General features: G+C 39.3%; 1 protein-coding gene across 1 annotated transcript in view; it reads right to left on the reverse strand.

The window, feature by feature from the left end:
- Positions 1 to 6,524: 6,524 nt before the first annotated feature.
- Positions 6,525 to 27,232, reverse strand: part of LOC120045090 (androgen receptor-like) — a 40,115-nt gene continuing 19,407 nt past the window's right edge. The window contains exons 4-8 of the mRNA XM_038989959.1: positions 14,742 to 15,020; positions 14,400 to 14,544; positions 8,674 to 8,804; positions 6,954 to 7,105; positions 6,525 to 6,780 (exon numbers count right to left, since the gene is read on the reverse strand). Of these exons, the coding sequence (XP_038845887.1) occupies positions 6,622 to 6,780; positions 6,954 to 7,105; positions 8,674 to 8,804; positions 14,400 to 14,544; positions 14,742 to 15,020 (866 nt within the window). The 3' untranslated portion in view covers positions 6,525 to 6,621. The remainder of the gene's footprint in view (positions 6,781 to 6,953; positions 7,106 to 8,673; positions 8,805 to 14,399; positions 14,545 to 14,741; positions 15,021 to 27,232) is intronic.

Raw genomic sequence — 27,232 nt, forward strand, 5'->3', positions numbered from 1 at the left:
GAGAATGCCAAGAGTGTGCAAAGCTGTCATCAAGGCAAAGGGTGGCTGCTTACCTCCAACACAAAATATATTTTATTTGTTTTAACACTTTTTTGGTTACCTGATGATTCCATATATGTTATAGTTTTGACGTCTTCACACTTATTCTACAATGTAGAAAATAGTAAAAATAAAGAAAACCCTGGATTGAGTAGGTGTCCAAACTTTTGACTGGTACAGTATGTAAATGTGATGGTTCCTGTGGTGTGTGTGTTATTTATTTATTTTTTACAAAAATGTCTGAATAGTTTTTGCTTTGTCATTATGCTGTATTGTGTGTAGATTACTGAGGGTGAAAAAATTAATTACAGCTAATCTTCCCCTCCCCACTCAGACTGCCAGGCAGTCCCAGCTAAATTCTTGCTTGCTTAAGAAATATTGTTTTGGTAAAAACATATTTTTGTCAGTTTCCATGGAAATCTATTACAGTGAGGTTTTTAATTGTTATCCAGAAATGATTTGATATTGATATAAAAACAGCTGCGTTTCCTTAAGAATCCAGGGGAGCCAGCTTCTAGTTTTAAAGCATACTAATAACCTGTTCAAAATGCTCTATGGTCTTATCAAGAAGGAATTTACAAGATAGATTGGATTCTATTATATTTTTGTCAATAAGCAGACGCATTTATTAATTGCCCTAAGGGGACAAGTTATATTTAATTTACTTGAAATTTATATGTAATTATTGAACTGTGGTGGCATTTGTGTCCACTGGATATGCAACTGTGAAAAATACTTAAAATGACAGTTCAATATCAACCAAAACATTTGATGTGTAACTGTGTATCAATGATAAAACATAATGCAAGTGTTTTATACTGCAAAACTTTTTTTGCATTGTATAAAGTACTTAGGGCAGGGGTGCTCAAACTTTTGGCCTGGTGGGCCCTGGGCTGAACAAATAGACATGTTTTATTTAGAATTATAAACTGGGTCATTCGAGCCCTGGATGCTGATTGGCTGACAGCTGTTGTATATCAGACCGTATACCACGGGTATGACAAAACATGCATTTTTACTGCTCTAGTAATGTTGGTAACCGGTTTGTAATATCAATAAGGCACCTCTGGGGTTTGTGGTATATGGCCAATATACCACGGCTAAGGGCTATATCCCGGCACTCCGCGTTGCGTCGTACTAAGGAACAGCCCTAATGCCTTGGTATATTGGCCATATACCACACCGTCTCGTGCCTTATTGCTTAAATGTAAAATGTAAAACATTGCATTTTAGGTCTTGAAACAACTGCTTTTTTAAAATAAAATTACAATTCAAACATTAATCAAATCATAGCAATATAATTTGATACCTAACACATTCTGATTACCAGTATTAAAGATGTATTACATTTTTACCATTGCAACCAAGTTTCTATGTTCATAAGACTAATCACTTGAGTAAGGGCAGTTTAAATCAAATTTCATGTGATTCTACTTATTGTGTCATGGAATAGAGAGAAAATGTTGCAGTTTTAATTCTACTTCCTTGCAGTTCTACACATTTTGCCATAGCTTATGAACATGGCATAATTCATCTGAGTGAGAAACTAACAAAATCAATGGGGGGCCCCTGGAAGTCAGGGCCCCTGGGCACGTGCCTTTGGTTTCCCCGTCAGTAATTTGGCTATGATTACTACAAGGTTTAATTAGCTGGCTGGACCAACTTACCTAGCAATCTATAACATGTTAGCTGACATGGGCTAATTGAGTGACTGACATAAGAGGAAAACTGCTGATGCACTACCAAATTTCGATTTGCATGTGTATTCTGCAATGCTATCTCTCAACAGTAAGTTGAGACCCCTGACTTCCTAATTATACTTTTTTGAAAGATAGACATACTGTACAGTATAGCCCTGGTGAGAGTTGGCATGTGTGTCGTTCAAATGAAACTGTTCCAACTTTAAGGCCTCGTGCTTCTTCTTGGCCGTCAAATAAGTTAAACTGTCAAATTGTAAGTACATTTTATGGAGAAACACATATACATTTTAAAATGTATCTTAAATGACTGCATTTTCATGACTTTGACGATGCAAATTTGAGACTCATTCTTAGCCTACAAAACAAGAACCCGGAAGTAAAAATGCCACGTCATTTCATGGTATATAGCTAAGCTCTTGTGACAGAATATAAACACAAATGTAGACATCTGTTGCCGATACTTGCTTCATCTGAGATGGGGGAACAAACATTTTCTGGGTAAGAGCACAGCATCACTGATTCTCTTGACGAATCAAGGTAGAGATCGAAGTGGAGGCCAGATTTTTGCCAGAATTTACATAGTGGGGAGGGGCTGAATCTCCCTTTTGCGCTCAGATTTTAACCCCCAAACATAAACCAAGTAGCTAGCTAGATAGTGCACACAAGATTTGGTTCTGGGTTCAGAGATTTATGAAAAATATAAGGAAGGTTAATATGAAACAACTACAGTATGTACATTTTAAAGTAAGTGAAACACACATTTACACTTTTGATTGTTTTTAATAATATGCAAAGGAAAATAAACAAGGAACACAACATGTACACTAAGACCTACCTGACAAATCATATCAATAGCTGAAAATGGACAATCAATTTACAGGTTACGGGAGGGGGGGGTCATTCTTAAATAGACTCATTCAATAGTAGTCACTTCACATAAGAGACGTTGTAAAAATACAACAAACTTTCAAAGATTCGGTAATACCATTTTGATGGTCAGAATTGCCTCATCTTTAAGAAGTCATGCAACTTTGAATTTTACTCACAAAATATTTAAATCAATACTACTACAGAAGGTAGTCAAAAAGCATTAACAATTGATTTTGTAAGAAAAATGTTCAGCCATTACATTTTGTAACAGACATAAAATGTCAGTAACATGTACACAAATAATTGTACCATTTACACAAAAACAGGTTAATATACAAATGTATAAATACATACAGCTATGTCCATTTTGACTTTTTCAAATACTTGTAATATCATTTACTTGTAGGCTTATATGGAAATTTCAATGTTGGTCTACCATGGTACATTTTAAAGTAAAGTTAATGATGGAAAATCGTTTATTGCTTGACAGAGCAATCCTGTTCTCCAAGTCAATCTAAAAAGAATGTTGAAAACATGTATAATGATAAACAAAATAGTAATTGCATGATTACTGGGTGTATAAAGAGAGAGATCATTTCCTTCAATCTATTTACCTCAGAATTAAAGTTCAGTAATGTGGACTCAATATGGTAGACACAACTGCTGTTAATTTTACTTTACAGATTATTTAAAAGTTACATGAACTGTAAAATAATATATGGTAGAACATCTATGCTTTTTTAAGGCAATTGCATAGCCTTCATATTTAGGGCCCTATAAAATCTGCAGACATCACGGAATCCAGACAAATGGATTTCAACAATATTCAAAAGTGTTGAATTTAGTAGAATATGAATCAAATGTTTATTTGCACAAGTTCCTCACAAGATATGAAAATAATGCATCAGTTATTTTTTTTTCCTGAAACTTTCTGAAGAAGCAATGGCATGGGAATGCCCCTGTCTGTGTTGTGGCCGCACTTTGTGTAACCAGTTAGCGACGCTAATGATAACTGTATTGTGGGTATTGTAATTTTTACAGTGCAAAACAAAAATTTGAAACCAATCTGAAATCAGAAAACGTAAATGTGGAAAAATACTAAACTGAATTTGACAACAAAAAAGATATATATATAATTATAGGGCCCTATAGTACATTTTGAATTAGTACTCAGAGATATTTTCCAATTTGGGTTGCCTGATTTGAGATGTTTTTTAAGGAAAACCCTGTAATGAGTATATTTTCTTCTCAAGATGAGTAACAAATTAATACAACAATACCAATCAATGTACAGTATGTACCCATGGTCTTAACAAATTGTCATCTGATGTATTAAACATTCAAATTAACAATGTCATTGCTTATAGGCATAGCCTGTCTCCCCAGAAGAGAAAATGTCAGATATTTTCAGATGAGCAATTGTAACCTAGGACTGAATTCAATCAAATCTACTGTAGCAATATTTATGCAGTATCCTTGTGTACACAACTTCTGTAATGTACACGTGTCTTAATCTGCAGTTTTTACCAAAACCATTTTGCCATTGTGTTTAGCACTTTGGACAACTGCTAATGTAAAAATGACTTTATAAAATACATTTCATCGATTGTTTGTAAGGGAAATAGTATATTTATATAAATGCTACTGCTTGAAAATTGCAATGGGGTTTGATTGAATTGAGCTACTTAGATAATTGCAGTCCATTTATAAGAATTATGGTTGTCAACAACAAAAGTTTCTCACATCTCAATTTACAGTAATATGAGTTATAGAGAAAGGGTTTAAGTCACAATGTAAATACAGCTTTATGCACAAACTATTGAAGAGATATACACTCGGTGGCCAGTTTTTATTCACTCCTTTCATGAAAATGGTTCTTCCTACCGACAGTGAGTCACGTGGCTGTGGCTTGCTGTATAAAGAAGGCAGACGGGCATTGAGGCATTCAGTTACTGTTCGATTTAATGTTAGGATGGGCAAAACGAGGGACCTAAGTGCCTTGCTTAAGGGCACATGAACAGATTATTCACCTTGTCAGCTCGGAGATTCCAATCTGTCAGTTACTGGCCCAATGCTCTAACCACTAGGATACCACCATTTGCTCAATCAGATGTCGAAGACCATGAAAATGGGATCTTTCTGGAGTTTTTTGTTTTCAAGATATCTACATGAAGATTTCAGCATTTTAAAGGCATATAATTACATTCTTAATATGATAATGCATTTCACCTAATCTAAAATATGAAACTGTTTGATTTTATGAAGCAATTTAAGCCACAGTTGGCATATAAAAACAAAGACAGGGAATTTGTTGAATTAAACTATTGTTTTGTGCTATCCTTGAATCCAAAGTTTTATTTTGTTGAGGTATCTGAACAAAAATGTCACTCACTTAGTTTGAACTAATGACTATATGAATGGACACCATTCATTCCTATGTGAAGACTCAATAGAGCACTTGAAGCCAAGGAAGTCTGATAAGATTGCGTATCATGCGTACATAACATGCACAGTTTGAGCTACTCCAGGAAGTGACGTTACAGGCTAGCTCTATGCTGCCCCATCTCATTGAGTAACTAAAGTTGAAGGCTGACTGGGATACTGCAGGCTGGCATTAGCTACTAAATTATCCTTGTGCGATTTTTAAAATAATTGGTTCAGGGACATACATTTGGTGTAATAGAGGCAATTATTGGCACCATGATTGTTATTTTTTTACACGATTGACCACGAAGATTGCTATTTTCCCATCCACTATAATGGGGGATCCTGTTTTCTTCAAACAATGCCTGCAGTACCAAGGTCGGACTTGAACTTCAAGGCTTCAATGAGAAGAGGCATTCGTTCTCCCCTGGCTTGAACATTGTTTGCATTTAATGGACCTCATGATAGAGCAATTGTTGGTGACAAATGGCCACATGAATTTGGCACGCTATTTCCCCCCACTTCTAAAACCAAAGTTCCGCCCCTGTTGTTTTCAATAAAGATTAAATCATTCTAACATCTACAAACACATGGCGCATGCACCTCTGTATGTTCTGATGAACTAAAAAATGCAAATATTCAGGCCGAGTTAAACCTTAGAGTATGTTCAGTTTGACCAACTAATTTGGGCACAATACTGTCATGTGTGACGCAAAAGAGTCATCTGAAACTACATGCAGACTAAATGTGCAGCCAAGTTGTAGAAGGTTTCATACTATACTTTATTTTTAAATAACTCAATAGAGATCCACTGCCACTGAAAATATTCTCGAAAGTTATTAATTCCAATTGTCTCGCTTTGTGTCTGGAATTAGTTAGTCACTTTGGGTGAATAGATTAAAGTATGACCGTACCATTAGAATTACTGTTTGTTCACTACCTAAATAACTAGCAAGAAAGTTATAAATACTGTACAATACATGTAGTGATGTATGCATTGTATATGTATATTGAAAATAGCATTCTAGTACACCATAGTCAGTCGGATACAACCGTTGAGTAGTGAGCTAGTAAATATAGATAGACTGTGTATGTAAGAGTATACTGCAAACGACTGTTTCACACTCCTTTTGGTAATATTTTTTTTTGCATAGCACAATCTCATGAAAGTTCCTAAAGTAGAGATATGCATAGCTATGTTTAACTGTTTCTGCATTTTGTTTAGTGTTGTCTTCATCCAGTCAATGGATGATATTCTTCTGATTCTTACATTTGACATAACACTACTAGTCTTGTGTATTTTTTTTTCTTGAAATACAGGACAGATTGGGCTGTCAACAAGGTGACACCTTGCAACTTGAAATAAATGCTAAAACCTTGCTGCCCTTCTGAGAAAATTATCTCAATTATGTCTGATAAGCGGCTAAACTACTGTAATGATACAATGATTTCAGAAATGGTACATTGAGCTATTAGATATAAACATGGGAGAGAGAGAACATTACAAGGGAAACACTACAGAGCCTTGGCTGAAGTATATAGAGGCAGCTTGGATTGGATTTTTTTCTCAGTATGATGGCAAATCCTGCTACTTGTGGAACAGGATTGGTTTGGCCAAGCCTGCCAGGATCTTTGGCAAATGTACTGAGATTATCTCTGCAATCATCTCTGGAAAGTTGACCTTGGTGGGCAGAGACTGGGCCTGGACAAACAGATCAAATGTAAACTGCTGGAGTTTCCTCACAACCTGGGGGGTTGGAAAGATGGACAGAGACAAGACAAGGTTACAATTCTGTCACATTCTACGATTTTGCTTTGGAAAACAAAGTAAGAATTTCATAATTTAGAATGTATGATAAAATCTGCTATGACAACAGAATAAATCAAATACAGTTATTGAGGATGCACATTGTCTCTCACCGGTTGGAGGGAATCCATGAGACGGGTGAGTTGATACAACCTCTGAGAGCAGTTGGACTTCCTTCCGTAGTTAATGACGCGACCAAGTTCATTGATGTAGGTCAGCCGCAATTCATCAAAGTACTTCTGACTCTTAAGACCGTCCACTGGAACTGCAAATGAGACAGCATGTAGTTGTTTTGTCCACAATATTGAATCTCTGTTGTTAAACTATTAAAAAAATGCACTGTTTGGTTCCAATGGAAGCTATACTATACTGTATATACTAAAGTATGTGGACATCCCTTCAAATTAGTGGATTTGGCTATTTCAGCCAAACCTGTTACTGACAGGTGTATAAAATCGAGCACACAGCCATGCAATTTCAATAGACAAACATTGGCAGTAGAATGGCCTTACTGAAGAGCTCAGTGATTTTCAATGCGGCACCGTCATAGGATGCCACCTTTCCAACAAGTCAGTAAGTCAAATTTCTGCCCTGCTAGAGCTGCCCTGGTCAACTGTAAGTCCACTAATTTGAAGCGTTGTCCACGTACCTTTGTATATGTAGTCTATATCAACTCCATCTACTGTCCACAATACATGAACAACAAAAGATTGCTGTTATTGTGAAGTGGAAACTTCTAGGAGCAACAACGGCTCAGCCGTGAAGTGGTAGGCCATGCAAGCTCACAGAACAGGACCAACGAGTGCTGAAGCGCGTAGCGTGTAAAAATTGCCTGTCCTCGTTTGCAACACTCACTACAGAGTTCCAAACTGCTTCTGGAAGCATCATCAGCACAAGAACTGTTCGTCGGGAGCTTCATGAAATGGTATTCCATAGCCGAGCAGCTGCACACAAGCCTAAAATCACGATAGCGCAATGACGAGTGTCTGCTGGAGTGCCGCCATTGGACATTGGAGCAGTGGAAACGCGTTCTCTGGAGTGATGAACCAATCCCGCTTCACCATCTGGCAGTCCGACGGACAAATCTGGGTTTGGCGGATGCTAGGAGAACACTACCTGCCCCAATGCATAGTGCCAACTATAAAGTTTGGTGGAGGAGGAATAATGGTCTGGGGCTGTTTTTCATGTTTCGGGCTAGGCCCCTTAGTTCCAGTGAAGGGAAACCTTAATGCTACAGCATACAATGACATTCTAGACGATTCTGTGCTTCCAACTTTGTGGCAACTGTTTGGGGAATGCCCTTTCCTGTTTCAGCATTACAATGCCCCCATGCACAAAGTGAGGTCCATGCAGAAATGGTTTGTCAATCGGTGTGGAAGAACTTGACTGACCTGCACAGAGCCCTGACCTCATCCCCATCGAGCATCTTTGGGATGAATTGGAATACCGACTGTGAGTCAGGCCTAATCACCCAACATCAGTGCCCGACCTCACTAATACTCTTGTGGCTGAATGGAAGCAAAGCCCTGCAGCAATGTTCCAACATCTAGTGGAAAGCCTTTCCAGAAGAGTGGAGACTGTTATAGCAGCAAAGGGGGTACCAACTCCATATTAATGCCCATGATTTTGGAATGAGATGTTCGACGAGCAGGTGTGCACATACTTTTGGGCATGTAGTGTATCTCAAATTGTACTCCATTTCAACAGCATTATGAAAATGGCCTAGAGGAAATTGCTTGCAAGTCAATTTCATGAAAGAAGAAATACACAATGTGATGCTTTCTATAGTCTGTTAATGGACCTCTCAGCCTTTGTCTGGGCAACAACACTCACTGATGCTGAAGAGGAGCAGGGCCTTCATGCAGAGGAACTCGTCCTGAGTGACTTGCAGCAGGACAAACTCCTGGGAGAGGTGTCTCATCCGTATGCAGTGATCGAACATGCTAGAGATGTGCATCCGATGGCTGGGGAGACGTGAGAAAAGAGAGGAGGAACAGGGTGAGATAGAGTATATTGAGAATGAGCCAATAAAAAGACCGGGGGGAATATATTGGGGAATATATTAGGAAAGGGATCATCTGTTGCTATGAGAGATTATGTATAGAGGGGGAAAATAGATGAGAGGATAAGATGGCGAGACCAGTATGTGAAACTTTTGCAATGATTACAAAATTGTCGTCCTCCCTCTTTTTGAAGATAGTTATATGTGACCTTTGACCTACTGCTAAGCGGGAACATCTGGTTGTAATGATGTCATCTCAACCAGTTGTGCCCGCAGGGTATACCGTCTGAATACAGGATTGCAGTGATTGGTACTGAATCTTTATTTTTATTTTTCGTAGTTAATAAAAAAAACAAAATGTCATGTGGAGATGTAGCTACTGGAAGCTCACACACATTTTTTGCATAAAGAAGTAGGAAAGAATTTCCTTTTTCAGCATCAGACCTGCCTAATTCTCACTTGAATCATAGTTTTTGTGTTTCATAGGCTAAATGACACATTCTGTTAACATCTGACTCAAAAGTGATCTGTTCTTGCAATTTGTAGTCTATGACATTTCAGATCTAGATATGATAAATATTACAAAGTAGTTTGGATGTAGTGAACAATTTTTTTCAAAGTAACTTTAAGTAAACTATATTTTACTCAAGGGTAGCTTTAGTGTAGCTTAACTTCTTCCAGTGTGGTAGCTTGGTAAACTATATAATCTTCCCCAACACTACTTATAGTACATGTTAGAATGTTATATTCTCTATATTACTTAGCTACATGGATCAATGCTAATAAGGGTACTCTAGTTCCAACATTTATATTACCAATAATAATGCATTCAATATAGGTAATATACACTACATGACCAAAAGTATGAGGACACCTCCATGTCGAACATCTCATTCCAAACTCATGGACATTAATATGGGGTTGGTCCCCCCCTTTTCTGCTATAACAGCCTCCACTCTTCTGGGAAGGCTTTCAAGTAAATGTTTGAACATTGCTGCAAGGACTTGCTTCCATTCAGCCACAAGAACTTTAGTGAGGTTGGGCACTGTTGTTGGGCGATTGGGTCTGGCTCGCAGTCAGCGTTCCAATTAATCCCAAAGGTGTTCGATGGGGTTGAGGTCAGGACTCCGAGCAGGCCAGTCAATTTATTCCACACGAATCTCAAAAAAAGAAATCTATATGGACCTCGCTTGTGCACGGGGGCATTGTCATGCTGAAACAGGAAAGGGCCTTCCCCAAACTGTTACCACAAAGTTGAAAGCACAGTTTCGTCTAGAATGTCATTGTATACTGTTCACTGGAACATAGGGGCCTAGCGCGAACCATGAAAAACAGCCCCAGACCATTATTCCTCCTCCACCAAACTTTACAGTTGGCACTATGCATTGGGGCAGGTAGCGTCTCCTGGCATCCGCTAAACCCAGATTTGTCCATTGGACTGCCAGATGGTGATGCGTGACTCATCACTCCAGAGAACGCATGTCCAATGGCGGCAAGCTTTGCACCACTCCAGCCGACGCTTGTCATTGCGCATGGTGATTTTAGGCTTATGTGCGGCTGCTCGGCCATGGAACACCATTCATTTCATGAAGCTCCCAACAAACAGTTCTTGTTCTGACGTTGCTTCCATAGGCAGTTTGTAGTGTGTAGTGGTAGTGTGTTGCAACCGAGGACAGACTATTTTTGCGTGCTACAATTCAGCACTTGGCGGTCCCGCTCTGTGAGCTTGTGTGGCCTAGATGTTTCCACTTCACAACAGCACTTCCAGTTGACCGGGGCAGTTCTAGCAGGGCAGAAATTTGACGAACTGACTTGTTGGAAAGGTGGCATCCTATGACGATGCCACATTGAAAGTCACTGAGCGCTTCAGTAAGGTCATTCTACTGCCAATGTTTGTCTATTGAGATTGCATGGTTGTGTGCGCGATTTTATACACCTGTCAGCAACGGGTGTCGCTGAAATAGACAAAACAAACTAATTGAAGGGGGTCCACATACTTTTGTGTATATATAGTGTAAATCTGTGCACATTCCTCAGTAATGAATTACTTTAAATGTCATTGAACTCCCTCAGTCACCTATGATACTAGCGTACTCAGTAATATTCAGATCTGAACTAAATATCACTACTTCCCTTCAGAAAGGATTCACACACCTTGACTTTTTCCATATTTTGCTGTGTTTCAGCCTGCATTTAAAATCTATTACATTGAGATTTGTTGTCACTGGCCTACACACAATACCCCATAGTATCAAAGTGGAATTATATTTTTAGAAATGTTTACTAATGAATTACCAATGAAAAGCTGAAGTGTCTTGAGTCAATAAGTATTCAACCCCTTTTGTTATGGTAAGTCTAAATAAGTTCAGGAGTAAAAATGTGCTTGACAAGATACATAATAAGTTGCACTCACTCTGTGTGAAATAATAGTGTTTAGCATGTTTTCGAATGACTACCTCATCTCTGTACCCCACACATACAATTATCTGTAAGGTCCCTCAGTCGAGCAGTGAATTTCATACACAAAGACCAGGAAGGTTTTCCAATGCCTCGCAAAGAAGGGCACCTATTGGTAGATAGGTAAAATAAAAAAAATTAAGCAGACATTGAATATCCCTTTGAGCAGGGTGAAGTTATTAATGCACTACGAAGATACAGGGTCCTAACTAACTCATTTGCCGGAGAGGAAGGAAACCGCTCAGGGATTTCACCATGAGGTCAATGGTGACTTTAAAACAGTTACAATTTAATGGCTTTGATAGGATAAAAATTGAGGATGGATTAACAACATTGTAGTTACTTGACAATACTTACAGTGCCTTTGGTGTTTTTACTATTTTGTTGCATTACAACCTGTAATTTAAAATGATTTTTATTTGTAATTTCATGTAATGGACATACACAAAATAGTCCAAATTGGTGAAATACAAAAAAATTACTTGTTTCAAAAAATTATAAAAAACGGAAAAGTGGTGCGTGCATATGTATTCACCCCCTTTGCTATGAAGCCCCTAAATAAGATCTGCAACCAATTACCTTGAAGTCACATAATTAGTTAGATTGCACAAAGGTGGACTTTATTTAAGTGTCACAGGATCTGTCACATGATCTCAGTGTATATATACACCTGTTCTGAAAGGCCCCAGAGTCTGTAACACCACCAAGCAAGCGGCACTATGAAGACCAAGGAGCTCTCCAAACAGGCCAGGGACAAAGTTGTGGAGAAGTACAGATCAGGGTTGGGTTATAAAAAAATATCAGAAACTTTGAACATCGCAGGGAGCACCATTAAATCCATTATTAAAAAATGGAAAGAATATGGCACCACAACAAACCTGCCAAGAGAGGGTCGCCCACCAAAACTCATGGACCAGGCAAAGAGGGCATTAATCAGAGAGGCAACAAAGAGACCAAAGATAACCCTGAAGGAGCTGCAAAGTTCCACAGCAGGGATTGGAGTATCTGTCCATAGGACCACTTTAAGCCATACACTCCACAGAGCTGGGCTTTACGGAAGAGTAGCCAGAAAAAAATTACCAAACATGTTTGGTGTTTGCCAAAAAGCATGTGGGAGACTTCCCAAACATATGGAAGAAGGTACTCTTGTCAGATGAGACTAAAATGTAGCTTTTTGGTCATCAAGGAAAATGCCATGTCTGGCGCAAACCCAATACCTCTCATCACCCTGAGAACACTATCCCCACAGTGAAGCATAGTGGTGGCAGCATGCTGTGGGGATGTTTTTAATCGGCAGTGACTGGGAAATACAGGGAAATTGTTGAGGGGAAACCTGTTTCAGTCTTACCGAGATTTGAGACTGGGACGGCGGTTCACCTTCCAGCAGGACAATGACCCTAACCATACTGCTAAAGCAACACTCGAGTGGTTTAAGGGGAAACAATTAAATGTCTTGGGATGGCCTAGTCAAAGCCCAGACCTCAATCCAATTGAGAATATGTGGTATGACTTAAAGATGTACACCAGTAGAATCCATCCAACTTGAAGGAGCTGGAGCAGGTTTGCCTTGAAGAATGGGCATAAATTCAAGTGGCTAGATGTGCCAAGCTGATAGAGACATACTCCAAGAGACTTGCAGCTGCAAAAGGTGGTTCTACAAAGTATTGACTTTGGGGGGTGAATAGTTATGCACGCTCAAGTTCTGTTTTTTTGTCTTATTTCTTGTTTGTTTTACAATAAACAATATTTTGCATCTTCAAAGTGGTAGGCATGTTGTGTAAATCAAATGATACAAACCCCCCAAAAATTGATTTTAATTCCAGGGTGTAAGGCAACAAAATAGGAAAAATGCCAAGGGGAGGTGAATACTTTCGCAAACCACTGTACCTAAGTGACCGAGTGAATAGAAGGAAGCCTGTGCAGAATAAACACGCACCCTGTTTGTGACAAGGCACTAAAGTAATACTGCAAAAAATGTGGCAAAGCAATTCACTTTTTGTCCTGAATACAAAGTGTTTTGTTTGGGGCAAATCCAATACAACACATTACTGAGTACCATATTTTCAAGCATAGTGGTGGCTGCATCATGTTATGGGTATGCTTGTAATCGTTAACGACTGGGGAGCTTTTCAGGATAAAAACGAAATGGAGCTAAGCACAGGCAAAATCCTAGAGGAAAACATGTTTCTACCAGACACGGGGAGATGAATTCACCTTTCAGCAGAACAATAACCTAAAACACCAAGCCAAATCTACACAGGAGTTGCTTACCAAGAAGACAGTGAATGTTCCGGAGTGGCCGAGTTACAGTTTTGACTTAAATATGCTTGAAAATCTATGGCAAGACTTGAAAATGGTTGTCTAGCAATGATCAACAACCAATTTGACAGAGCTGAGAATAATGGGCAAATATTGTACAATCCAGGTGTGCAAAGCTCTTAGAGAATTACTGAGCAAGACTCACAGCTGTAATCACTGCCAAAGATGATTCTACCATGTATTGACTCGGCTGTGAATACTTATGTAAATTTGCTATTTCTGTATTTCATTTAAAATACATTTGCAAAAAATTCTAAAAACACGTTTTCACTTTGTCATTATTGGGTATTGTGTGTAGATGGGTGAGAGAGAAAATATATATTAATCCAGGCTGTAAGACAAATACATTTGGAATAAGTCCAGGGGTATGAATACTTTCTGAAGACACTGTATGATTGAAGGCAAAAACAAATCTAATATTCCTCAGGACTTTCCATGTGACAAAAGAACACCGAACAAGGAAATTAAATATAAATGTTACTGAAAGCCAGGTTTGTAAGCCCTTGTGCACATCTAATTCTAGACATATCAGTGAGAAAGATAGACCGAGAGTGAGCAGGAGGTAGAGAGGGAGAAAGAGTGAGAGAAAATATAGAGAGAAACAGAGACAGAAAGAGATGGACAAAAAAATGAAAATTGGTATCTGCCATACTTATTACAGCCAACTCACTGGAGGAAATCTCCACCAACATAATGGGGACAACACTGAGTTGGTGGCCCTGGTGGTAATAAGGTAATTTAGCGGAGATAATTGAATTCACTATCACATCGTATCACATACTCATTGAAAACAAGGTCCGGGGCGAAATAGAGCATTCTGCCGTTGGCATTCTTGTAGGACCTCCATCCCAAGCCGAACACCATCACCCCCATCCATGAATGCTGGATGACTGTCATCTGGTCATCCACATGCAGATTCCGAAAACCTGAGAAGAAAATGAATAACCACATGGAAATGGATAACAATCATTGATTACAATATAATTATCATAATATGATACATGCCTTCACTACCTCCAATGTGCTGCAATGCCATTGCAAACTTGTTATAAATAAATGTAATCTTCTAAACAATTAATCAAGAACAACATGGAAATACATTTCTTCTATTCCAGTACTGTACCTGGCAAGCCTTTGGCCCACTTGACCACTTTGACAAGTTGGCGCTCCCCGAGTTCGTTGAGGCTGGTGAGCAGCGCTGCAGCTGAGTCTGGCTGGCATTGGTCATGTCCCGCATTTACCACCTCTGGCTCAATGGATTCCAAGATGTTAAGGAACACCAGCTGGGAATGGAAGCTCAGGCCGGATTGGGGAGAGACTCCCTGGATGGTATCAGTGGGGCCTTGGGTGGGCAGATCCTCCTCCGGACTCTTCAGCTGTACAATCTTCTTCAGTTTACGTGCTACATAAGGTCAAGAAATGGGACACGGATGAGTAATGGTAGAAGAATAGTGTAATATTTGGTGCAGCTGTTGTGAGAGAAAAATTACAAGATTGTTATGATACTGTTTATGCATCTCTAATAGCTTTGATTCTCTTATCTGTGTCTATGGGACTGAGTTGGGCCTCTGGAGCTTGAGCTGACTATTGATTCATGACTTGGTGATAAAAACCTACAGCTGGCATTCCATAGATAAGATGTGGTGTGTATGACCCGAGATAGAGATAGCCTGGAGGAGTAGAACAATCCCTTATTGCGTCTAATCATTCTTGCATCTGGGAAATGGCACCGGGTGTAGATGACCACAGGAAATTAACCCAAGGTGGCTTATGATGCCCCCCGATCAGCATTGGAGGGGTGGAACCAGCCCTGGCTAAGCATTTTTAGGTCTCCTATAGAAGATCTCTGTTTTTTCATTAAAGGTTAAACTCTCAGCAACACACCTGAGAGTGTGCGGTAGACCAGCTTCATTATTGCAATAATTAATCAATATTAAATAAAGATGATTGTTTGAAGAAATTACAAAGTCTCTCTCAGTTTTCATGAATTTCCACAACACTGTTAACAATTTTCAAATCAGAGGAAAGGAAAACGTGAGAGGAATGAAAGTTTAAATATAACAAAAGAACAATAGAGAAGGACGTACCAAGGGAGAGCATACTCTTGACAGGTGAGACTGTAAGAAGATATGTCACACTGTAAGCTATAGTGAAAAGCCAACTTGTTTCAAATAATATCCCATTCAAAGTTTAATTATGATATACAGTGCATTCGGAAAGTATTCAGACTCCTTTACTTTTTCCACATTTTGTTACGTTACAGCCTTATTCTAAAATTGACTAAATACAATGTTTCCACATAAATCTACACACAATACCCCATAATGACAAAGTGAAAACAGGTTTTTAGAATTGTTTGCTAATTTATATTTTAAAATATTAAAAATCTATTACATTTACATAAGTATGCAGACCCTTTAACTCAGTACTTTGTTGAAGCACCTTTGGCAGCAATTACAGCATCAAGTCTTATTGGGTATGACGCTACAAGCTTGGCACACCTGTATTTGGGGAATTGATTTTTACAATTATTTTAAAAAAAAACTGAAATATCAATTTACATAAGTATAGAGACTAGAAATTGAGCTCAGGTGCATCCTGTTTCCATTACAAATCCTTGAGCTGTTTCTCCAACTTGGTTTCAGTCCACCTGTGGTAAATTCAATTGATTGGACATGATTTGGAAAGGCACACACCTGTCTATATAAGGTCCTACAGTTGACTGTGCATGTTGGAGCAAAAATCAAGCCATGAGGTTGAAGGAATTGTCCGTAGAGCTCCAAGACAGGATTGTGTTGAGGCACAGATCTGGGTAAGAGTACCAAAACATTTCGGCAGCATTTAAGGTCCCTAAGAACACAGTGGCCTCCATCATTCTTAAATGGAAGAAGTTTGGAACCACCAAGACTCTCCCTAGAGCTGGCCGCCCGACCAAACTGAGCAATCGTTCCTCTGTGGAGATGGGAGAACCTTCCAGAAGGACATCTATCTCTGCAGCACTCCACGAATCAGGCGTTTATGGTAGTGGTCAGACAGAAGCCACTCCTCAGTAAAAAGCTTATGACAGCCCGCTTGGAGTTTGCCAAAAGGCACCTAATGGACTCTCAGACCATGAGAAACAAGATTTTTTGGTCTGATAAACCAAGATTGAACTCTTTGGACTGAATGCCAAGCGTCACGTCTGGAGGAAACCTGGCACCATCCTTATGGTGAATCATGGTAGTGGCAGCTTCATGCTGTGGGGATGTTTTTCAGTGGCAGGGACTGAGACACTAATCAGGATCGAGGGAAAGAGGAATGGAGCAAAGTACAGAGAGATCCTTGATGAAAACCTGCTCCAGAGTGCTCAAGACCTCAGACTGGGGTGAAGGTTCACCTTCCAACAGGAAAACGACCTTAAGCACACAGCCAAGACAACGCAGGAGTGGTTTCGGGACAAGTCTCTGAATGTCCTTGAGTGGCCCAGCCAGTGCCTGGACTTGAACCTGATCAAAAATCTCTGTATAGACCCTGAAAATAGTGTGCAACAACGCTTCCATTCCAACCTGACAGAGCTTGAGAGGATCTGCAGAGAAGAATGGGAGAAACTCCACAAATATACTGTGCCAAGCTTGTAGCGTAATACGCAAGAAAATGTGAGGCTGTAATCGCTGCCAATGGTGCTTCAACAAAGTACTGAGTATAAGGGTCTAAACACTTATGTAAGTTATATATACAGTACCAGTCAAAAGTTTGGACACACCTACTCATTCAAGGGTTTTATATATTTTTACAATTTTCTACATTGTAAAAAAGTGAAGACATCAAAACAATGAAATAACACCTATGGAATCATGTAGTGACGAAAAAAAGTGTTTACAGTTGAAGTCGGAAGTTTACATACTGTTACGGGTGTGTACTGGAGACGAAGTCAGGTGCAGGAGAGCAGAGTGTAGTTAACAGGCGCACTTTTTATTCCGGTCCAAACGAAAGCACATAAGTACATAAACGTACCCAAAACACGGAACATGAACAAAAGTCTGGCGCGTGACAATACCCACATAACATAAAACAATTTCACACAAAGACATGGAGGGGAACAGAGGACTAAATACATTCAGTGTGATTAGGGAATGAAAACCAGGTGTGTATGGAACAAGACAAAACAAATGGAAATATGAAATGGAGCGGCGATGGCTAGAAAGCCGGTGACGTCGATCGCCGAACGCCACCCGAACAAGGAGAGGGGCCGACTTCGGCGGAAGTCGTGAAACATACACTTAGGTTGGAGTCATTAAAACTCGTATTTCAACCACTCCACATATTTCTTGTTAACCTCTCTAGGGTATGAAGGATGGTAGCGTCTCACCTCGTGAACAGCCAGTGAAACTGCAGGGCGCCAAATTCAAAACAACAGAAATCCCATAATTAAAATTCCTCAAACATACATATATTTTACACCATTTTAAAGATACACTTGTTGTAAATCCAGCCACAGTGTCCGATTTCAAATAGGCTTTACGACGAAAGCAAACCAAACGATTATGTTAGGTGAGTGCCTATTCACAGAAAAACACAGCCATTTTTCCAGCCAAAGAGAGGAGTCACAACAAGCAGAAATATAGATAAAATTAATCACTAACCTTTGATGATCTTCATCAGATGACACTCATAGGACTTCATGTTACACAATACATGTATGTTTTGTTCGGTAAAGTTCATATTTATATCAAAAAATCTCAGTTTACATTGGCGCGTTATGTTCAGTAGTTCCAAAACATCCGGTGATTTTGCAGAGAGCCACATCAATTTACAGAAATAGTCATCATAAATGTTGATGAAAATACAAGTGTTACACATTGAATTTTAGATCCACTTCTCCTTAATGCAACCGCTGTGTCAGATTTCAAAAAAACTTTACGGAAAAAGCAAACCATGCAATAATCTGAGTACAGCGCTCAGACGACAAATCAACCCAAAGAGATATCCGCCATGTTGGAGTCAACATAAGTCAGAAATAGCATTATAAATATTCACTTACCTTTGATGATCTTCATCAGAATGCACTCCCAGGAATCCCAGTTCCACAATAAATGTTTGTTTTGTTCGATAATGTCCATCATTTATGTCCAAATTCCTCCTTGATGTTTGCGCGTTCAGTACACAATCTAAACTCACGACGCGCGTGCAAGTCCAGAGGAAAGTACGGACGAAAAGTCCAAAAAGTTCCGTTACAGTCCGTAGAAACATGTCAAACGATGTATAGAATCAATTTTTAGGATGTTTTTAACAAAAATCTTCAATAATGTTCCAACCGGAGAATTCCTTTGTCTTCAGCAATGCAATGGAACACAGCTAACTCTCACATGAACGCGCATGGTCAGCGCATGGTCAGCTCGTGGGACTCTGGGAGAGACCTTACTCAATCTCCTCTCATTCGCCCCCACTTCACAGTAGAAGCATCAAACAAGGTTCTAAAGACTGTTGACATCTAGTGGAAGCCTTAGGAAGTGCAACATGACCCCATTTCCACTGTATCTTGGATAAGTAAAGAGTTGAAAACCTACAAACCTCAGATTTCCCACTTCCTGGTTGGATTTTTTCTCAGGTTTCTGCCTGCCATATGAGTTCTGTTATACTCACAGACATCATTCAAACAGTTTTAGAAACGTCAGAGTGTTTTCTATCCAAACCTACTAATAATATACATATCCTAGGATCTGGGCCTGAGTAGCAGGCAGTTTACTCTGGGCACGCTTTTCATCCGGACGTGAAACTACTGCCCCCTACCCCAAAGAAGTTAACGAACTATAGTTTTGGCAGGTCGGTTAGGACATATACTTTGTGCATGAGACAAGTAATTTTTCCAACAATTGTTTACAGACAGATTATTTCACTTATAATTCACTGTATCACAATTTCAGTGGGTCAGAAGTTTACATACAAGTTAAGTTTAAACAGTTATATTTTTCTTTCATCAGACCAGAGGACATTTCTCCAAAAAGTACAATCTTTGTCCTCATGTGCAGTTGATAACCGTAGTCTTGCTTTTTTTATGGCAGTTTTGGAGCAGTGGCTTCTTCCTTGCTGAGCGGCCTTTCAGGTTATGTTGATATAGGACTCGTTTTACTGTGGATATAGATACTTTTGTACCTGTTTCCTCCAGCATCTTCACAAGGTCCTTTGCTGTTGTTCTGGGATTGATTTGCATTTTTCGCACCAAAGTACTTTCATCTCTAGTAGATAGAACGCGTCTCCTTCCTGAGCAGTATGTCAGCGGCGTGGTCCAATGGTGTCCCATTGCGTACTATTGTTTGTACAGATGAACGTGGTACTTTCAGGCGTTTGGAAATTGCTCCCAAGGATGTACCAGACTTGTGGAGGTCTACAATTTTTTTTCTGAGGTCTTGGCTGATTTATTTTGATTTTCCCATGACGTCAAGCTAAGAGGCACTGAGTTTGAAGGTAGGCCTTAAAATACATCCACAGGTACACCTCCAATTGACTAAAATGACTGTCACGTAGCCTATCAGAAGCTTCTAAAGCCATGACATCATTTTCTGGAATTTTCCAAGCTGTTTAAATGCACAGTCAACTTAGTGTATGTAAACTTCTGACCCACTGGAATTGTGATACAGTGAATTATAAGTTAAATAATCTGTCTGTAAACAGTTGTTGGAAAAATTACTTGTGTACTGCACAAAGTAGATGTCCTAACCGACTTGCCAAAATTATAGTTTGTTGACAAGAAATTTGTGGAGTGGTTGAAAAACAAGTTTTAATGACTCCAACCTAAGTGTATGTAAACTTCCGACTTCAACTGTATATAACCCACCATTCACTCAATATAATTATTTCTGCCAGATAACACCGTGGAGTTGCTGAGCTCTAGGTTCACACGGTTATTTCAGCTGCCTCTATATTTATTTTATTTATTAACTAGGCAGGTCAGTTAAGAACAAATTCTTATTTTCAATGACAGCCTAGGAACAGTGGGTTATAACTGCCTTGTTCAAGGGCAGAATGACTGATTTTTACCTTGTCAGCTTGGGGATTCGATCTTGCAACCTTTCGGTTACTAGTCCAATGCTTTAACCACTAGGCTACCTGCCGCTCCGTGCTTGGCACTTGCGTGGGAGTGACAGAGAAATACTAATTGTTGCTTCCCAACTATCGGATCAATAACCTAATAGGCATTTCAAATACTCTAACTATAACCGTATGGCTAAGAGACATCCTCGCTGCTTTTACAAAGTTTTCTTGAAGTCTAAGGTGAGAATAGTTTTCCTGTGCATAGTTATTTCTCAGGTCAGTAGTTTAGTTCATCACAGTGGGACACTAGATGGAATCTAGAGGATAAGGGATTTGCTTATATGGGATCTTCAGTCTGCTTCCCCATTTATCCCAGGCTTAAGAAGCCCCTGAATCATTGACTAATGATGTCCCTCAACATGTGGTGCATGCATAGTTGCTCTAACCTGGATGCAATCATGGGAACTTGAGACTTCATCTTCTCAGTCTTTGTGTTTGTGACATTAACGAAGGGCGTTATGCTTAAAACATGCATAGTAATATTGATAACAGTATTATTAAACAAATTATTAATATAATAAATGAGTAACAATTATGAATTTGCTCAGTGTGTGCCTCAACAGGCTTGGCCCCCACTACCACTACCCTCCTCAAAGGCACTAGGTCATGGCTCTGAGAACTATTTCAATTCTAGCTTGGCATATCGCTTTATGAGCACAGGCCCAGAATAGACCTGTCCAGCTCTTATACAGTATACTGTACATGTGAACACCTGTTTTAACCCTCTCAGAGCCTATTCATGTGAAATACATGTTTGGAAGCAATTGTAAAGATAATGGTGGAGAAATCATTGCATATTAATCCCCAAAACGTATCATGTACTACCAATACTTTATCTAGCTAAGCCATCCATAGAAACACAGCCACAGGAAAGGAAAAATCTTATCTTGAATATTACCATAATTGTTCCAAATGCATAAAAGATAAATACACCAGGGCAAGGGATGACACATGGTCATGCATTTAGTGTCACACATGTTTGAGAGTTGAATTGTTAAAAGAGTCCAATGTTCCACAGAGAAAAAATATACCAGTTGTGAAGGATAACTAGGTGAGCAATGTGAGAGGGAGGATTGTATGTTGGCTAGGGAATCAATGGCCATAGCAACAGTGGGCAGAGCATTTGGTAAGGTCACACTTGGCTAAGTCAATGGGCACACCATGTCACAGGGATACACCTTGATATTATTAGCAGCTGAACAAATGTAGCAATCATTTACTGTACTGTTACAGTATTATAATGGATGTACTTCAACACAGCAAACAAATTGTTTCCATATTTTAACGTTGGGATTAGTGTACTTTGTAATGTGTTATGCTGTTTTTCTATAAGTGTCTACAGGGGTACAGTGCCGTGAAAAAGTATTTGCCCACTCTGTTTTTTCTATATTTGCATATTCTTTACACTGAATGCTATCAGATCTTCAACCAAAACTTAATATTAGATAAAGGAAACCTGAGTGAACAAATAACACATTTGTATACTTATTTAATTAGCAAAGTTATACAGCACCCAATGCCCCTGTGGGAAAAAGTTATTGCCCCCTTACACTGTTTGTGCCACCTTTAGCAACAATGACTGCAACCAAACACTTTCTTGTGGTTGTTGATCAGTCTCTCACATGGCTGTGGAGGAATTTTGGCCCACTCTTCCATGCAGAACTGCTTTAACTAAGCAACATTTGAGGGGTTTTGAGCATGAACTGCTCATTTCAGGTCCTGCTATAACATTGGGTTTAGGTCTGGACTTTGGCTAGGCCATTCCAAAATGTTATATTTCTTGCTTTTCAGCCATTCTGATGTAGATTTGCGTGTGTGTTTTGGATCATTGTCTTGCTGCATGTCCCAGCTGCACTTAAGCTTCAGCTCATGGAGGGATGGCCTGACATTCTCCTTTAGAACTCTCTGATACAGACCAGATTTCATGGTTCTTTCAATGATGGCAAGTCATCCAGGTCCTGAGGCAGCAAAGCATCCCCAAACCATCACACTACCACCACCATGCTTGACCATTGGTATGAGGTTCTTACTATGGAATGCAGTGTTTGGTTTTGCCAGACATAACGAGACTCATGTCGTTAAAAAGTCGACTCAAGTTTGCCAAAACGCACCTATCAAGACTGGTCAAGTCTTTTGGAAGAATGTTATATGGGTAGATGCCCCAAACTTGTTGGACGACATGATTCCCCTTATGTCTGGCGAAAACCAAACACTGTCCAAAAATAGATGAAGCAACTGCAGATTGCACCCTTGGATCCCAGTATTATTGTTCATTTATTTTTTCAATCTGCGTAATGAAAAGTGCCTCAGTAGCTGAATCATAATAAGCTGGTAAATCATGACATTTCTATTTCAGATGTAATAAATAACCCTTCATGTAATTTAGAGAAAGAAAATCATTAAAACATTCCTCCAAGGATTCCCAAATATATTAACAATTTTAGTATCTTATCTTGGCACTGATCTTTGCATAACACATAGTAAATAGGTCAGGTTAAGATCTACGCCTCCTTCAAACTGATGCCAACCCAAACAAAGGCAGCCAAGGCATGAGTTCTCTCTGTAACTCACCCAATTTAGAGGAAATCTAAACATATACAATATACGGATTTCCACAATCTTTATGGAATGGCTCAGACGAGTGGAGGAGATCTATTAATTAAGAGGTACACATGGCATTTGGTATTATTTCAGATTTGTAGGTATAGCTCAACAATGTCAAGCTGAATACTTGAGCGCCACTGAGTGTACAAAACATTACACTTCCTAATATTGAGTTGCACTCTACATGGACTATACAAGGTGTCGAAAGCATTCCAAAAGGATGCTGGCCCATGTTGACTACAATGCTTCCCACAGTTGTGTCAAGTTGGCTGGATGTCCTTTGGGTGGTGGAACATGCTTGATACACATGGGAAACTGTTCACCGTACATTGCAGTTCTTGACACACTGAAACCTGTGCGCATGGCACCAACTATCATACCCCGTTTAAATATTTTGTCTTGCCCATTCACCCTCAATGGCACACATACACAATTCATGTCTCAATTGTCTCACGGCTTAAAAATCCTTCTTTAACCGGTCTCCTCCCCTTCATCTACACTGATTTGAAGTGGATTTAACAAGTGACATCAATAAGGGATCATAGCTTTTACCTTGATTCACCTGGTTAGTCTACAGTTGAAGTCAGAAGTTTACATACACCTTAGCCAAATACATTTAAAAACTCATTTTTCACAATTCCTGACATTTAATCCTAGTAAAAGGACCCTGTCTTAGGTCAGTTAGGATCACCACTTTATTTTAAGAATGTGAAATGTCAGAACAATAGTAGAGAGAATGATTTATTTCAGCTTTTATTTCTTTCATCACATTACCAGTGGGTCAGAAGTTTACATACACTCAATTAGTATTTGGTAGCATTGCCTTTAAATTGTTTAACTTGGGTCAAACGTTTCGGGAAGACTTCCACAAGCTTCCCACAATAACTTGGGTGAATTTTGGCCCATTCCTCCTGACAGAGCTGGAGTAACTGAGTCACGTTTGTAGGCCTCCATGCTCACACACGCTTTTTCAGTTCTGCCCACACATTTTCTACGGGATTGAGGTCAGGGCTTTGTGATGGCCACTCCAATACCTTTTTTTGCCACAACTTTGGAAGAATGCTTGGGGTCATTTTTCATTTGGAAGACCCATTTGCGACCAAGCTGTAACTTCCTGACTGATGTCTTGAGATGTTGCTTCAATATATCCACATAATTTTCCTTACTCATGATGCCGTCTATTTTGTGAAGTAGACGCAGCAAAGCACCCCCACAACATGATGCTGTCCCTCCCATGCTTCACGGTTGGAATGGTGTTCTTTGGCTTGCAAGCCTCCCCTTTTTTCCTCCAAACATAACGATGGTCATTATGGCCAAACAGTTCTATTTTTGTTTCATCAGACCAGAGGACATTTCTCCAAAAAGTACGATCTTTGTCCCCATGTGCAGTTGCAAACCGTAGTCTGGCTTTTTTTTAATGGCAGTTTTGGAGCAGTGTCTTCTTCCTTGCTGAGCGGCCTTTCAGGTTATGTCGATATAGGACTTGTTTTACTGTAGATATACTGTATGTCATGGAAAGAGAAGGTTTTCCTAATGTTTTGTACACTCAGGGTATATTATGTGGATGCATTATGTGGTTGCAGTATATTAATCAGTTTACACAAATGGTACAACTTGGGCTTGGCATACAAGTGGACATGACTTAAATATAACAATGTTACATAACACAGCATATAACTACATGATGCATAAAATATGGAGATCATTTAGATCTAATTGATCCTGATATAAAGATCTTAAACAAACGTGAGTAATGCACAACTGGAATGGGTTAGGTTTAAGCATGTTAGCGAGTAGTTATGGTTAGAGTTTCATGTCTTAAACCCCGTTAGGTCGATGTCCACGGCCCACTGAAATCTAATTAGCATAATACAAAAACCCCTATAAAAATTTGTCAGTTTAAGCTGGAGATTGTTTTTTTGCATTGCATGCGTCTCAATCCACCGCAATCCACCGCCTACAAACTATTATGCCCTCTATGGAACGATGAGACTCTCACGAACACAAGTGTCTTGGGACTCCTCTTAAGTCGGTACAGCCGACCTGCCAACTTCTTTCTGTCTGTAGCATCCGAACAGTTTGGGCTACACACTAATATGACCCCTCTGTGCAAAGATGAGACGCCCACATGCCTCACATGACTCGTCTGAAGATCCACCCGTTACCAGTTAAAAAATATATGAAAGTATATAAGGAGACTGTTTAGTGTCAAAAATAAGGAGTTAAATACATGGCAATTTTTTTTTTTTTACAAATGTTTCCTGATCTTACTTATATGTCTCAGATATAGGACATACACTTAAAAATAAAATTCCTTTAGATTTTTTGGGGGACTATCAGTTGTTCCATGTAGTGAGTCTGTTATTCATGGGTGGCAGGTAGCCTAGCGGTTAAGAGCGTTGGGCCAGTAACTAAAAGGTCGCTGGTTAAAATCCCCGAGCAGACTAGGTGATAAATCTGTCGATGTGCCCTTGAGCAAGGCATTTAACCCTAATTGCTCCTGGAAGTCACTCAGATAAGACCGTCTGCTAAATGACTAAAATGTAATTCAATATGTTTGTATGGGCTAATATCAGTAAGACCAAATAAAATGTTTTATGAAATAATTTTTGTATGTATTGTTTTATTCTTCAAGGGGTCTTAAAATTCTAAATCAAATAGATCCTTCTTAAAACAATGACATATAGCTTAGTAGAACCCCCCCCCCCAGCTTAGACAGGACTTTTATTTAACTGTACATAGATTTTTCTATTGTGGTATTGACTGTACGTTTGTTTATGTTTAACTCTGTTTTGTTGTTGTCGCACTGCTTTGCTTGATCTTGGCCAGGTCGCAGTTGTAAATGAGAACTTGTTCTCAACTGGCCTGTCTGGTTAAATAAAGGTGAAATAAAAAAATATGATTTTAATCGTCTAACATATACTGTAAGGACCGACGCCGGAGATGAGAAGCAGGTACGGGGAGTCAACATTTAATAATGAACAGACATGAAACAAGACAGGCACAGCGTCAGCACACGGGCAAAACAACGACATTCGACAATCAATGCAGCAGTGTGGAACAGAGATGGGGAACTGACAAATATAGGGGAGGTAATAAACAGGTGATTGAGTCCAGATGAGTCCAATAATACGCTGATGCACATGACGGGGAAAGGCAGATGTGCATACTGATGGTGAGAGGAGTGCGTAATGCTGGGGAGCCTGGCGCCTTTGAGCGTCAGGGAGGGGGAGCTGGAGAAGGCGTGACAATATACATTGACACATTTTCATGAAGGTAATGGTGAACTAACATATGCTAGCACAGTCAAACAAATCTTTGGCACTTGCTTGTTACTTTCCTGCACAAAGTTTTGTTAGAGATTTCTACACACTCTTCAAAAACATTGAATTCATCATGGTATTTAAATTGCCCTTCACCAAGGCAAATGCAGAGAGGAATGTTTAATGATCCGTTGGATAATGGGAAAAGGTCCATGTCTCAAATTCAAGTCATAATTCTTTTTTTAAGCAAGAAGAGGTAGGGTGGGTATTGGCAGTTGGTGTAATTACCTTCAACTGTTACTATACCCTTCTAGACACAACATATTTAATCCCAGGGTTGATTACTAGGCCTCAGCCAACAAAGAAAGTCTATCCTGTAACCATATGACATGTCTCTTTTTATATGCTAATGAGAAGGTTAGGAGCAAGAAAAGGTCACCCAGGTTATTCGATTATATTTTCAAGGTTTTTTTCTCTTTCAATGAACCTCTGCTAAATGAAATAGCTTAAGTGGATCTGTAAAATGAACTGCCATATCAAGTGTTCTATTATGGAAAGTAATTACAGTTCTGAGAGTAATAATGTAATATGGAATTCATCATTCCAAATGAAAACCTCCATGCAATGATACTTGACTGGTCTCTTCCATTTTTCAGGAGTAGCAAATTCAACAATG

This window comes from Salvelinus namaycush, chromosome 3, assembly GCF_016432855.1.
Source record: "Salvelinus namaycush isolate Seneca chromosome 3, SaNama_1.0, whole genome shotgun sequence".
Taxonomy (NCBI): domain Eukaryota; kingdom Metazoa; phylum Chordata; class Actinopteri; order Salmoniformes; family Salmonidae; genus Salvelinus; species Salvelinus namaycush.